Source organism: Schistocerca cancellata, chromosome 3, assembly GCF_023864275.1.
Source record: "Schistocerca cancellata isolate TAMUIC-IGC-003103 chromosome 3, iqSchCanc2.1, whole genome shotgun sequence".
Taxonomy (NCBI): domain Eukaryota; kingdom Metazoa; phylum Arthropoda; class Insecta; order Orthoptera; family Acrididae; genus Schistocerca; species Schistocerca cancellata.
This window is the reverse complement of record NC_064628.1, coordinates 845051644-845066082: the sequence shown is the minus strand read 5'-3', so window position 1 is coordinate 845066082 and position 14439 is coordinate 845051644. Positions and strand designations below refer to the sequence as shown.

At 46.0% G+C, this 14439-nt stretch overlaps 1 protein-coding gene across 1 annotated transcript in view; it reads left to right on the top strand.

Moving 5' to 3' along the window:
* Positions 1-14439, top strand: part of LOC126176603 (toll-like receptor 2) — a 400052-nt gene that overhangs the window by 307709 nt on the left and 77904 nt on the right. Inside the window, exon 9 of the mRNA XM_049923763.1 lies at positions 8545-8777. Within this exon, the coding sequence (XP_049779720.1) occupies positions 8545-8777 (233 nt within the window). The remainder of the gene's footprint in view (positions 1-8544; positions 8778-14439) is intronic.

Sequence of the window (14439 nt, the reverse complement as noted above, 5' to 3'; positions counted from 1 at the left end):
AGTTCTAGCATTAAAAAATTATATAGCCTCTGTAAAAGAATGTGAGTGTTTCGCCGCTGATACCGGTAATTCCCCAGAGCGAGTAAAGAGTTTTAAAAATAAATGTGGAAAAATTTACAAAATTTGTGTTTGTTTTCTCTTTACTTTAAACATATCCTTGAAGTGATATATCCTTTACCCACTTTTTTAACGCTTTACTTTCATATTTGTCGATAACCATAACAATTTTTAATTAGGTTGCGGTACAGTTTTTGGTCTCTGTTTAACTAGAATTATATTATTCTGAAATATCAGTTACGGCAAGACCGCTTTTCAATCTTTTTATTGATTACCGGTTTCGACAGATCTGTGCTAACATAATCAGATCTTGTAACTTATTAACATTCGCCATTGTGTTGGTAGGATGGTAGGACACCAGCACCGGATGATCAAATGGTTCAAATGGCTCTAAGCACTATGGGACTTAACATCTCAGGTCATCGATACCCTAGAACTTAGAACTACTTAAACCTAACTAACCTAAGGACATCACACACATCCATGCCCGAGGCAGGATTCGAACCTGCGACCGTAGCGGTCGCGCGGTTCCAGACTGAGGCGCCTAGAACCGCTGTGCCACCAGCGGCCGGCACCGGATGATCTGTGTTTCATATTTGTGGTATTTTGTGTTTCATTTGCTGATGTTCCTCGCTACCAATTATTGTAAAACGACGCAACATCACTACGTGGCTTGCAAATTTGTAAAGATCATGAGCTTCTGCCAATATGTCAATACATCCGATTATGACAGCCCTGGTCTGTCTATACCAGTAAACAGTGAAGAGAGTTACATGCGATCTTGGCGTACCTGATATATGAGAATGATATAACAATTCAGACCGCCCCCAGCTATTGACACAACATCAAACACATATGAACTGTACCTGTTGCTCGTGGGAAATTTTTTGAAACTGCACTCTTATCTACCTTTTTAGATAAGTCGAGAGATTCATTACTACCACGAAACTGCTTCCAAGTATGAGATGGAGGAGTTTAATATGAAAACGTCAAATTGTTCAATTAACAATTCATGTTTTCTACTCAATGAACAAGCAGAATGCGTCTGAAATAGCACTATATACACTCCTGGAAATTGAAATAAGAACACCGTGAATTCATTGTCCCAGGAAGGGGAAACTTTATTGACACATTCCTGGGATCAGATACATCACATGATCACACTGACAGAACCACAGGCACATAGACACAGGCAATAGAGCATGCACAATGTCGGCACTAGTACAGTGTATATCCACCTTTCGCAGCAATGCAGGCTGCTATTCTCCCATGGAGACGATCGTAGAGATGCTGGACGTAGTCCTGTGGAACGGCTTGCCATGCCATTTCCACCTGGCGCCTCAGTTGGACCAGCGTTCGTGCTGGACGTGCAGACGTGAGACGACGCTTCATCCAGTCCCAAACATGCTCAATGGGGGACAGATCCGGAGATCTTGCTGACCAGGGTAGTTGACTTACACCTTCTAGAGCACGTTGGGTGGCACGGGATACATGCGGACGTGCATTGTCCCGTTGGAACAGCAAGTTCCCTTGCCGGTCTAGGAATGGTAGATCGATGGGTTCGATGACGGTTTGGATGTACCGTGCACTATTCAGTGTCCCCTCGACGATCACCAGTGGTGTACGGCCAGTGTAGGAGATCGCTCCCCACACCATGTTGCCGGGTGTTGGCCCTGTGTGCCTCGGTCGTATGCAGTCCTGATTGTGGCGCTCACCTGCACGGCGCCAAACACGCATACGACCATCATTGGCACCAAGGCAGATGCGACTCTCATCGCTGAAGACGACACGTCTCCATTCGTCCCTCCATTCACGCCTGTCGCGACACCACTGGAGGCGGGCTGCACGATGTTGGGGCGTGAGCGGAAGACGGCCTAACGGTGTGCGGGACCGTAGCCCAGCTTCATGGAGACGGTTGCGAATGGTCCTCGCCGATACGCCAGGAGCAACAATGTCCCTAATATGCTGGGAAGTGGCGGTGCGGTCCCCTACGGCACTGCGTAGGATCCTACGGTCTTGGCGTGCATCCGTGCGTCGCTGCGGTCCGGTCCCAGGTCGACGGGCACGTGCACCTTCCGCCGACCACTGGCGACAACATCGATGTACTGTGGAGACCTCACGCCCCACGTGTTGAGCAATTCGGCAGTACGTCCACCCGGCCTCCCGCATGCTCACTATACGCCCTCGCTCAAAGTCCGTCAACTGCACATACGGTTCACGTCCACGCTGTCGCGGCATGCTACCAGTGTTAAAGACTGCGATGGAGCTCCGTATGCCACGGCAAACTGGCTGACACTGACGGCGGCGGTGCACAAATGTTGCGCAGCTAGGGCCATTCGACGTCCAACACCGCGGTTCCTGGTGTGTCCGCTGTGCCGTGCGTGTGATCATTGCTTGTACAGCCCTCTCGCAGTGTCCGGAGCAAGTATGGTGGGTCTGACACACCGGTGTCAATGTGTTCTTTTTTCCATTTCCAGGAGTGTACATCCACACGTCTTTGTACTAACAAGAAAAAAGGAGATTCCCTGATAATAATAATAATTATTATATTTAGCACTTTGTAATGTGATTAAGAATTAATTCTCTGGGACAGTGCTTCCATTTTAAATATGAAACCATAGTTTTAGCTTGTCGAGTTACATCGCACCAGAATTCCATTCGGAGCTATGGGAAACTGGTTCCACTTCGAACATTACATTGTATTTATGCAAAAACTTGCCGCCTGTTAAATGCAAGTAAGTCTAGCGGAATTATCACAAACGACTAAGGAATCTGGACATCGAGCTGTAGTATTACATAGTTATGTACTGATCAAAGTTTAAATCTACATACATTCAAAGACTTTGACCCCTATTTGTTCATACAGGATGCCGCTAAACAATTATCAGTTTGAGCGGCACTGTTGAACACAGCCACCATACTCAGTACGGAGAGAGAAGCGCTGCGGCAGCTGTCAGCGCAGTTGCCAGTTCAAATGGTTCAAATGGCTCTGAGCACTGTGGGACTTAAAATCAGAGGTCATCAGTACCCTAAACTTAGAACTAGTTGCCAATATTCGACGTGTAGTGGGCTAGCAGCTAATGAGACAGGGGCGTGGGGGGATGGGGGGGGGGATTAACTTCCCCTCCCTCCCTTCGGCCCCGCAGAAGCCATTACTGCAGAGCTTGACAATGCCGCACGTTTCATTGCAGGTTTCTTGTTGGTAGCATTCTACTGAAATGATGAATTCCTTGATCAAACATTTTTCCTCGTGCGTTAACTGTGTTTCCTTTTTTACACAGACAGACACAAATAGTCGGTGTATATCTACATTTTCGGAGATGATTGAGGGACTCGGCTGTTCAGTACAGCAGATGATGGTTAAAGTCATAACTATATCAAGCAGAAATCTATAGGCACCAGTCTTTGAATGCTGACGCCTTTTTTGACCGGAGCAGAGGTTGGATTCTTCCTACACGTCGGTCAGAGGGCCTGAAAATGGCGTAGTAAATCGCCGAAACTGGTAGCCAAATGAAATAACAGTTTGGAAATTAGTCGGCTGAAAGGTATTTGCTTTGACATTCTGTCCAGATACAAATAGATTTTCAACATTCATAAGGTACAGCAAAAATGCACAAATGTTACGTGTAAAATATCGAATGAAGACGTTACCTTTATTTTTGGTGTGAGAGAACGGAAAACCCCAGATCGTCTTCATGTGATTGATCATCTCTCGTCACGACCAAACAGTCTTGGGCATCTACGCTGCTGCTATCCTCATCATCCGGTAATGAAATTACAATGTTTTATATTGATTCTTTCCCTACGTTTCCTTCTGTGTTCGACCTTACAATCTCTTTCCATATATGGTCCATGACGTTCTTCCGGTTTTCTGGCATTATTCGCGTGACAGCATCATTTATCAGCCTCTCTGTGTTTTGCAACATAAAAGTTTCACTTCTATTAGTGACATCTGCGTTTATTTGAGCACAGGCAAGATCGAGGGGGTCGTAATGGCAGTGGTATAACTTTGCGACAATGGTTCTTTGATAACGTATCAGTTACATACTGCATCTCCTGTGCCTTGTATCGTTTTCCTAATTACAGAAGTTTCACTTTCGGAACATTCTGTTCAAAGCCTATTTTATTATCTTTCAGCTAGATGACTATTTCGTCTCTCCTTGCACCAGCCTCTGGTGCCTTATTTAATTGTACAGAATGGTACAGCATGTTGTCCATTACAAAACCTACCAAAGAGTAATGAACCAGTGTTTAAATTTATCTGCATTCATTTCCTCGTAATAATCGACAATTTTGTTCACTGAAACGCCATCTTAGCATAGGGCACAAAGCTGTTCATGGAGCCAGCGTGAACAATAATTAGTCGCCCTACCTTACCAGCTGGCACACTCATAGTTCCGTGGCGCACTTTTCTGTCCATGTGACAGATCGTACATGACACAAGTTGACCCATGTTTCGTCAGTCAATATTACATTCACCGGATTCACGGCTAGCACCTCACGTAGGAAGCGACATCTCCACGCCACAAAGTTTCTGCATTCCATCAGCACTTTCTTTTTTTCGGAGAAATTTTTCCTCTGGAAGACAATTTTTTCTTAATGATGGAGAGACTTGTCGATCCGCCTGTGAACGGACCACTGTTTGACAATGATGTCATCAACGTTTTAAGTGTCGGATTGTCGTTACTGCTGTCGCACGCGTGTATGTGTTGCTTGATTGCATTTTGGTCAAAATTGTCTGTCTCAGTCAAAAGATACGATCTCTAACTCGACTTTCCTGGCATCGCAATAAGAGGGCTCCCAGCTAAACTGGCAGCCTCTTTATCATTTGTGTTTCTCTTCACTGTCCTTTTAGAGATGTTTGATGCTTCTGTCGCCCTGTCAGTCACTTTGCTCACTGGTATCAAAGGCTCCCCGTTGTCTCTTTTCCTTTCAAAGTAAACAGGCATTCTGTACAAAAATTCGTGTGCTTGAGATTTAAGAGTAGCTTCTTTTCCAAAAGTTCTCTATTCTGCACTACTGGCACGCATTTTCGACGCTGCAGGGGACTCACAGAATTAGTGGAATCCACGTGTATAAACATAAACCTATACGATACATAAAGCACAACTGCCTGAAAGGACGTGTCACCTAACACTGTGGAAACACTGGGGCGTTGCCACGGTAATGTGAATAAAATGTCATGGTCTGACTGGCTGTCTTGAATGCGCGAATCATGTGCACCAAGCCACTCCAACTGTCAAAGCTCTTCTCTTGCCGTTCAGAATATAACTCACAGAGGTGGTTTCCGAAATTCTCCGACGAACCCTGATGTTCGTATGCCTCCGTTTCTGCATTTATTCAGCAGTCCTTTTTATTAACCCTTCTGCCTACGTAGATCCGTACTCACATTTCCTTGAAAAGCATTAGTACTTACCCCACAGTGTGCATACCTCCATGCCAGAACTCCACCAACATTCCTTAGTAATGATCCTGCTGTCCAAATTCCTCCATGTACCCATTTCTGCGGCATTCATTAGTACTAACCCTGCTGACTGAATACTTCCATGTTTGCGTTTCTACAGCATTCCTTAGTACTAACCATGCTGTTCACAATCCTCCATGCTGACACGTTTTTGGCATTCATTAGTACTACGGTGCTGTTTATATACTTCTATACTCACATTTTCCTGACATTTCTTGGTACTAATCCTGACATGTGTTTACCTCTGTGCCTGCATTTACCAAACATTCCTTGGACACCCTGCTGTTTGCGTACCTCAGTGCCCACATTTCCTTGGCAGTCATTGCTGCCAACTCTGCTGTCTGCATACCTCCATGCCCGCATTACCCTGACATTCATTAGTACTAACCCTGCTGTCAGTATTCCTCTGTGTCCACCTTTCTTCAGCATTCCCTAGTACTAACCCTGTTCAATATATTGCTACATTGGATTTCTCCAGCATTCATTAATACTAACCCTCTTTTCTGTGTACCTCCCAACATTCTGTGGTACTAACCATGCAGTTCACTTACCTATGTGTCTGCATTTCAGCAGTATTGATAAGCACAAACCTTGCTGACAGCATACCTCCATATCTGCATCTGTCCAGCATTCGTAGTACTAACCCTAGAATCTATGCCTGCATTTCCCTGACATCCCTTGGTACTAGCCCTGAGGTGTACATACGTCTGTGCCCACATTTCCCCAACATTCCTTGGTACTAACACAGTGACCTGCATTCTTCACCATCTCCATTTCTGCAGCACTCCTTAATATTAATCCCGTTGACCACATACCTCTATGTCTGCATTTCTCCAGCATTCCATGGTACTAACCCTGCCACCCACATACCACTGTGCCTGCATTCCCCTGACATTCCTTGGTACTAATGCAGATGTGGTCATACCCTTGTGCCCGGATTTCCCTCAACATTTGTTAGTTCTGAGGCTGAAGATCACATGCCTCCATGGTTGCATTGCTCCAGCATTCTGTATTGCTAACCCTCCATGCTACCTCTATGCCCCATTTACCTGAAGTTCCTTGGTACTAACCCTGATATGTGCATACCTCTGTGCTAGCATTTCTCCAAAATTTCTTGGTTCTAACACTGCTGTCTGCATACCTCAGTGTCTGCTTTTTTCTGGAATTCCTTAGTACTAACTGTTCTGTTTGCATACCTCAATGCTTGCACTTTTTCGGCATTCCTTAGTACTATACCAGTTATTTGCATGGCATTGTGTACCAATTTCCCTGACATTCCTCAGTACCAGTGTTTCTGTCCGCATACATATGTGCCCACATTTACCTCAGTCATTAGTAAAAACCCTGCTGTGTGGATACTTCTGCTGTCTGCATACTACACTCCTGGAAATGGAAAAAAGAACACATTGACACCGGTGTGTCAGACCCACCATACTTGCTCCGGACACTGCGAGAGGGCTGTAGAAGCAATGATCACACGCACGGCACAGCGGACACACTAGGAACCGCGGTGTTGGCCGTCGAATGGCGCTAGCTGCGCAGCATTTGTGCACCGCCGCCGTCAGTGTCAGCCAGTTTGCCGTGGCATACGGAGCTCCGTCGCAGTCTTTAACACTGGTAGCATGCCGCGACAGCGTGGACGTGAACCGTATGTGCAGTTGACGGACTTTGAGCGAGGGCGTATAGTGGGCATGCGGGAGGCCGGGTGGACGTACCGCCGAATTGCTCAACACGTGGGGCGTGAGGTCTCCACAGTACATCGATGTTGTCGCCAGTGGTCGGCGGAAGGTGCACGTGCCCGTCGACCTGGGACCGGACCGCAGCGACGCACGGATGCACGCCAAGACCGTAGGATCCTACGCAGTGCCGTAGGGGACCGCACCGCCACTTCCCAGCAAATTAGGGACACTGTTGCTCCTGGGGTATCGGCGAGGACCATTCGCAATCGTCTCCATGAAGCTGGGCTACGGTCCCGCACACCGTTAGGCCGTCTTCCGCTCACGCCCCAACATCGTGCAGCCCGCCTCCAGTGGTGTCGCGACAGGCGTGAATGGAGGGACGAATGGAGACGTGTCGTCTTCAGCGATGAGAGTCGCTTCTGCCTTGGTGCCAATGATGGTCGTATGCGTGTTTGGCGCCGTGCAGGTGAGCGCCACAATCAGGACTGCATACGACCGAGGCACACAGGGCCAACACCCGGCATCATGGTGTGGGGAGCGATCTCCTACACTGGCCGTACACCACTTGTGATCGTCGAGGGGACACTGAATAGTGCACGGTACATCCAAACCGTCATCGAACCCATCGTTCTACCATTCCTAGACCGGCAAGGGAACTTGCTGTTCCAACAGGACAATGCACGTCCGCATGTATCCCGTGCCACCCAACGTGCTCTAGAAGGTGTAAGTCAACTACCCTGGCCAGCAAGATCTCCGGATTTGTCCCTCATTGAGCATGTTTGGGACTGGATGAAGCGTCGTCTCACGCGGTCTGCACGTCCAGCACGAACGCTGGTCCAACTGAGGCGCCAGGTGGAAATGGCATGGCAAGCCGTTCCACAGGACTACATCCAGCATCTCTACGATCGTCTCCATGGGAGAATAGCAGCCTGCATTGCTGCGAAAGGTGGATATACACTGTACTAGTGCCGACATTGTGCATGCTCTGTTGCCTGTGTCTATGTGCCTGTGGTTGTATCAGTGTGATCATGTGATGTATCTGACCCCAGGAATGTGTCAATAATGTTTCCCCTTCCTGGGACAATGAATTCACGGTGTTCCTATTTCAATTTCCAGGAGTGTATTTCTTGGTACTAACCCTGCTGTCCACATATCTCCATTTCTGCATTTCTCCAGCATTCCTTACTACTAACCCCGCTGTCGATGCCCACCTGTCTCTGCATATCTCTGGTAGTCCTTAGTACTACCCATGCATTGTCGGATCGCAACCAGTGGATATTTTGAAAAGTAAGAATATGATTCGTACCGTTAGTATTGAGCGGCGGTGTTTGGCCGTGTTCGCAGGAGGAGCGGCCCGCGGTTGTGGGCGAGGTGTTCTGCGCGAAGCCGGCGGCGCTGGCGGTGCGCTCGCCCACCGTGCTGGACGGCTGCAGCTCGGTGGACATCGCGGTGGCGGTGGGCGTGCCGATGGCGGCGCTCGGGCTGCTGGCCGGGCTCGTGGCGGCGCTCTGCTACTCCTACCGCTTCGAGCTCACCTACCTGCGCCACATACTCGGCGTCAAGATCGGCGCCGCCAGGCGCGGCCGCCGACGCCCGGGCGCCGAGGGCGCCGCCGACGACCACAACTTCAAGTACGACGCCTTCGTCAGCTACAGGTGAGTTGGTCCTACACACCGCACTCAGCACGAGCAGCAGCACGTAGAATGCGGCGCTACAACTTGAGGAGAAGACGTCCCCGTTTTACCGTTTATAAAGCAGTAGATGATGTTGTTGCTCAACCTGTTAATGGGCAAGTGTTTTTACATGGCCCTTCTGTTTTTACGGGGGCTGTGCTTAATTTTACTATAGATAATGCAGTAGACTATGACCATGGCAATGGTTGAGTTACTGTTGCAATAGCACGTTACCCAGGAGACAAGGAGGACTATTTTTCCTTTCAATTTCCTCAAGGACTGTCGCCTTACCGGGAGATTTGTACATTCTTCTACGACCCAGAGAGCTTAAGCTCGTGGCAGGGCTACACAAGCCATACAGGTTTCTTGGAAGGGAGTCAGACGAAGAGCAATCCGGATCATGGGGTGGAGGAGGGGGCGGGGGCAGTAGAGGGAGGCTCCTAAGCCGGCAAAAGCGAACTCTCCTATAGGAGACAACCTAGATGAGAAACAGGAAGGACATCCTACAAAACTTGCAGAAACCGATCCATAGCTGTAGTGAAAGAACGCATCTAAGAGAGACCGCCAAAAAAGGAAAATAGGTGTGCTGCGATAACTGAAAGTGGCAGCCCCACCACCTGGCTACCCTGGCTACTGGTCAGTATCCTGCAATGGAGAAATCATAATGTCACTCAGAATCTTGACAAAAAAGTAAGCCAGATGGATAAACTTAAGACAACCTGGGCATACAACAGGAATAAACGGCTTGGAATAGGCAGTGTGTTCAGACTGGCTACTTGTAATGACCACTCCACAACAAATAAAACAGGTATGACATGATCTACAGCGCTGTCCCTCAGAGGGAAAGAACCTGTTCTGGTTCAAATGGCTCTGAGCAAAAAATGGCTCAAATGGCTCTGAGCACTATGGGACTTGACATCTGTGGACATCAGTCCCCTAGAACTTAGAGCTACTTAAACCTAACTAACATAAGGACATCACACACATCCATACCCGAGGCAGGATTCGAACCTGCGACCGTAGCGGTCGCGCGGTTCCAGACTGAAGTGCCTAGAACCGCTCGGCCACACCGGCCGGGCGAACCTGTTCTGGAATCGATGTTCTATGGAAGAATGGGTAGATCACGTAACTAATGAGGAGGTACTTAATAGAATAGGGGAGAACAAGAATTTGTGTCACTACTTGTCTAAAAGAAGAGATCGGTTGGTAGGACACGTTCTGAGGCTTCAAGGGATCGCCAGTTTAGTGTTGGAAGGAAGCGTGGAGGGTAAATCTCGTAAAGGGAGACAAACAGATGAACACACTAAGCAAATTCAGAAGGATGTAGGTTGCACTAGTTACTCGGAGATGCGGAGTCTCCATTGTGAGATCCTGATCGTTGGAATGTTTCCGCAATTGGCGCCCGGCCCAGGACGCTCATTCTTACTGAACTGGTCCATCGTCGCCTGTGCCGACCTAAATATTGCCCATATCCCAGGATACTGCTGGTACTATTTTCGGTCACGAGGCCCACGGAGGAGAAAAGGTTTGTAACCTCTTCGGGTGTTCAGGTTGCTGCCTGGCGGCGTGACCGTGCACAGCCCTCTCGTGGAGGTTACCTACAGAGAGGTCGATTGCCCGCATGGCCCACCTGTGTTGTTGGCTGCTGGCTGAGTAGGCGCACGACCTCGATGATGATGATGATGTTTGGTTTGTGGGGCGCTCAACTGCGTGGTTATCAGCGCCCGTACAATTTCCCAACCTTTGCTCAGTCCAATTTCGCCACTTTCCTGGATGATGATGAAATGATAAGGACAACACAAACACCCAGTCATCTCGAGGCAGGTGAAAATCCCTGACCCCGCCGGGAATCGAACCCGGGACCCCGTGCTCGGGAAGCGAGAACGCTACCGCGAGACCACGAGCGGCGGACATCGCACGACCTCGCCAGAGCAATCAGCCTTCTTTGTTATTGGGATTATTATAGTCTTCTAAAAATCTGTTCCACCTGTCTAATATATATTCCACCTACAGCTGCAATAGTTTTGCCTTGGTTGGGTTGTGGAGGGAATGTAGGCTGATCTAGGTGACTTGTTTCAGCTTATGTACTTCAGCTTAAGTACTCTGACAAATTCTGCTCTAATATCGGATCATCCTGTCCATCTCCATCCACTTCTTGTGCCCTTTCCATAACAATCTCTTCTAGTTACTTAATATTATATCACAACTCTACACATTCCTTTCACCTTTCAGTATCCCCCTCTTTACTTAGTACTAGCTTCTCTTTTCTCATTATTTGATGATACCTATCTCAATCATCTCGTTATCTAGTTTCTTCCTTTATTTATTGTGATTTGTATTCTGCAATTAACAGACCAGGAGATGCCGAATTTATTTTATGTTCCTTAATTTTCTGATAGGTGCTGTCTCTTTCCTTCAGTTATGCTTCCTTGGCAGCATTCCTGCTTCGCCACTCTTCAGTTTCCATCATTGTTATTTTTTGTACGAGGTCTATATTCCCTTTCGCCTGTTTCCTTTACTGAATTTTTTTAATTACCCATCTCATCAAGTAAATGTAATATCCCCTATGCTAAGCAAAGATATCTGGTGTGTCTTCCTTTTTCGCTAGCTGTACAATTGCTGTTTCACTACTTTTTTTCTCTCGGACCTACCCTTTCATCTCGTATTTCCTTTGTTTTAGGTAGTCGTTGCTTGACGCCCTCTCTGGCTGCTTCAGCAGAAAAGCCTTTTTCACCTCTGCAGTGTGCATATATTAGCATATATTCTCCACTGAAAGTTCTTTGAACCTTTGAACATCTTGCTGATCGTGGAAACCTACCTGTAGCAATGGTCTGGTCGTTTCCGAGATCTGCAAGTGGCACCACTTCTCACCTGCAACATCTGCCCTTCTCAGTAGAGAAAACGTAATGCACAGGAACCAAATGCCTAGCCTCTTTTATTTATCTTAATCGCTGAATAGCAGGATATTATGATTACAAGTGCCAACATGAGAGTGGAGAAATGGTTTTGAAAATTTGTTCTAACATACACAAAGGTGTATAAGTTTTAAATGCTACCATTTTTAAACGCAAGAATTGCTGTAGGTCGAAAGAAAAACGCCTTTTACATGCTGCACATTTAGTTTTCATACTTAACTTACGCAACCAGACGCGTATCGCCTTGTTGCTAGGCATTTTCAATTTGTTTTCTAAAATATTAGATTGTTTTCGTTCGCACGTATAGGTTGTCGTTTCCAAACCAAACAGGTTTCACTCATGTGGCAAACTGGTTGAAAGTTTGCAGTTTTCCTTGTTGTCACTGTTTTCGAAATATAGCACTCTAAGCGCCATTTTCTCTATCTAGAGTGTCATTTATTTCTGTAAGTGTTGCCAACTTTGCCAAGTTTTTCCTTCAAGTGTTTTTTTTTCTGTGACTATATGAAAAATTGAAAGCAAAACCTGACAAAGTTGGCAACAAGTCTTACAGAAAGGAATGATATTCTAGGCACAGAAAGTGGCAGTTTCAGTGCTATTTTTCGAAAACAGTGACCACAAGGAAAACTGCAAACTTTCAACCAGTTTGCCACACGGGAGAAAGCTGTTTGGCTTACAAAAAATGAATTAGACGCTGATCTGTAAGTACTTTCTCGTTTTATTATGAAAATGCAGTGAACTGTTTTAAATCTGTAGCTTATGTCTGTAATCGATAACCTACATGTGCAACCAAAAATATCGTGTAAAATTTCGGGATACTCATTGAAGATGCCTTGTAACTATAGCGAAACGCTTTTGGGAATGTAAGTTAAATAAATAATATTTAATATACAACGTGCAAAAGAAGTTTTCCTTTTGAACTACTGCAATTTATATACAGCTGACGTGAAAATAGCCGCCACGAGAAAAAGTTAGAATATTTGCATCTACTGGGATTTGCCTTGATACAGACGTACAAAGGTCTTTGAGTCGACAACTGTATTGTCGGTGCACTGACGTATACATGGTAGCGTATTACACTTTTTGGTAGGTAATTGGCAGTTGACTTTGGTTAGTCAGTCAACAAAACTCTGAGAATTTTAAGCGCCAAAAGTAATTACAGACGTAATCCATGACATGTATGAGGGGCAGTCAAATGGAAACGAGACAGGTGGAAAAAAGTAAGTGAACTCTTTATTATTTCAAATGTAATCGGCATAAGCGTTAGTACATGTATCCCACAGCGAAACAAGTCGATCAGTGTGTTCACAGAGAAATGTTTGGGGTTGCCTGAAGAACCATTAGTGTACCCAGGCGTTCACCTCTTCGTCCGATGCATTTCGACGGCAACGAGTGCAGGCGCATCCACATGTTGCCAATGTTGTTTCGACTACGTTGCAGAAGTTTCGAAGGAAGTGCTTCATTAGACATCCTCCATACCGTCCAGGTCACTGCCATGCGATTTCCATATTTTTGGAACCCTGAAGAAAGACATTCGTGGCTGTCGATTTGTTACCGACGAAGATGTTCACTCGTGGGTACAATCGTGGTCCCATAGGCAACTGCAAACATTTCTCCAGGAACACTCTGACCGTCTTGTGCTCACAGAGGGATAACATGTGTCCGTATCTTACGGATTATAAGACGCTACAGACTGTAAGACGCACCCGAATTTCAAGTTATTGTTAGATTGCAAATCCAGACTAAAAAAAAATCGTAGTTTGTAATATCAAGCTGACCTTTAAGATCCCTGAAAATCGTCATGTGAACATTCTTCTTCTTCCTCTTCTTCATCCTTTTCGTCGTTCGCTTTAGATATTAGATGGTCTTCACTGCCATCGAGAGCGTTACTTATGCCGCTCTTTTTGAAAGATTTAACAATACTGTCTTCTCCCACTCTGGACTAAGACTGTTTTATCCACTGACGTACTTGGTTCGTTACAGTTTGTTTTAAAGCTCCCTCCGACATGAATTCATGTTGGGTTTCATCCATCATCCATTTTTTCCATTCCTCTCTCATATACACTTTAAATGGTTTATTTATCGAGATATCAAGAGGTTGCAATTGTGAAGTAAGTTCTTCCGGAATAACAGGAAGCTCTGTACTTCCATGTCTCACTTTATCTTTCACACTATCTTAAAATGTCTATGAAACTGATCTAGAGCAAGTAGAGAACTGTTCTCCAGTAAAGCCCCTATCCTTCTCTACCAAACATCGTTACTCCATAATTTCATACCAACCTCATCCATCCAACCGCTGTCATGTACCTAAACAAAAAACACCTGGCCGTATTTCAGAAGGTTTTGACATTGTTTTGCACTTGAAAATGATCATTTGATTAAGTTTAGTACTGTCAACTCAACATGAAAGGACAAGAGCGTACTGCTTTCTTTGATGTCCGTTTGTTTTTACAGTTAGAGTTTTAACAACTTCATGAAAACAGTTCTGTTCCTCGGTAAATCAAATGCCAGAGGAGTTTCGTCCATATTCGCTATCTGGCTTGGTTCCACACTGTTTTTCTTTCGATATTGAATGATAAAGCGATGGAAAGATAATATTTTGTCTCCATACTCTAGTAGCATTTTCTGAGATGTTTTGGTTCGCATGCTAAGTC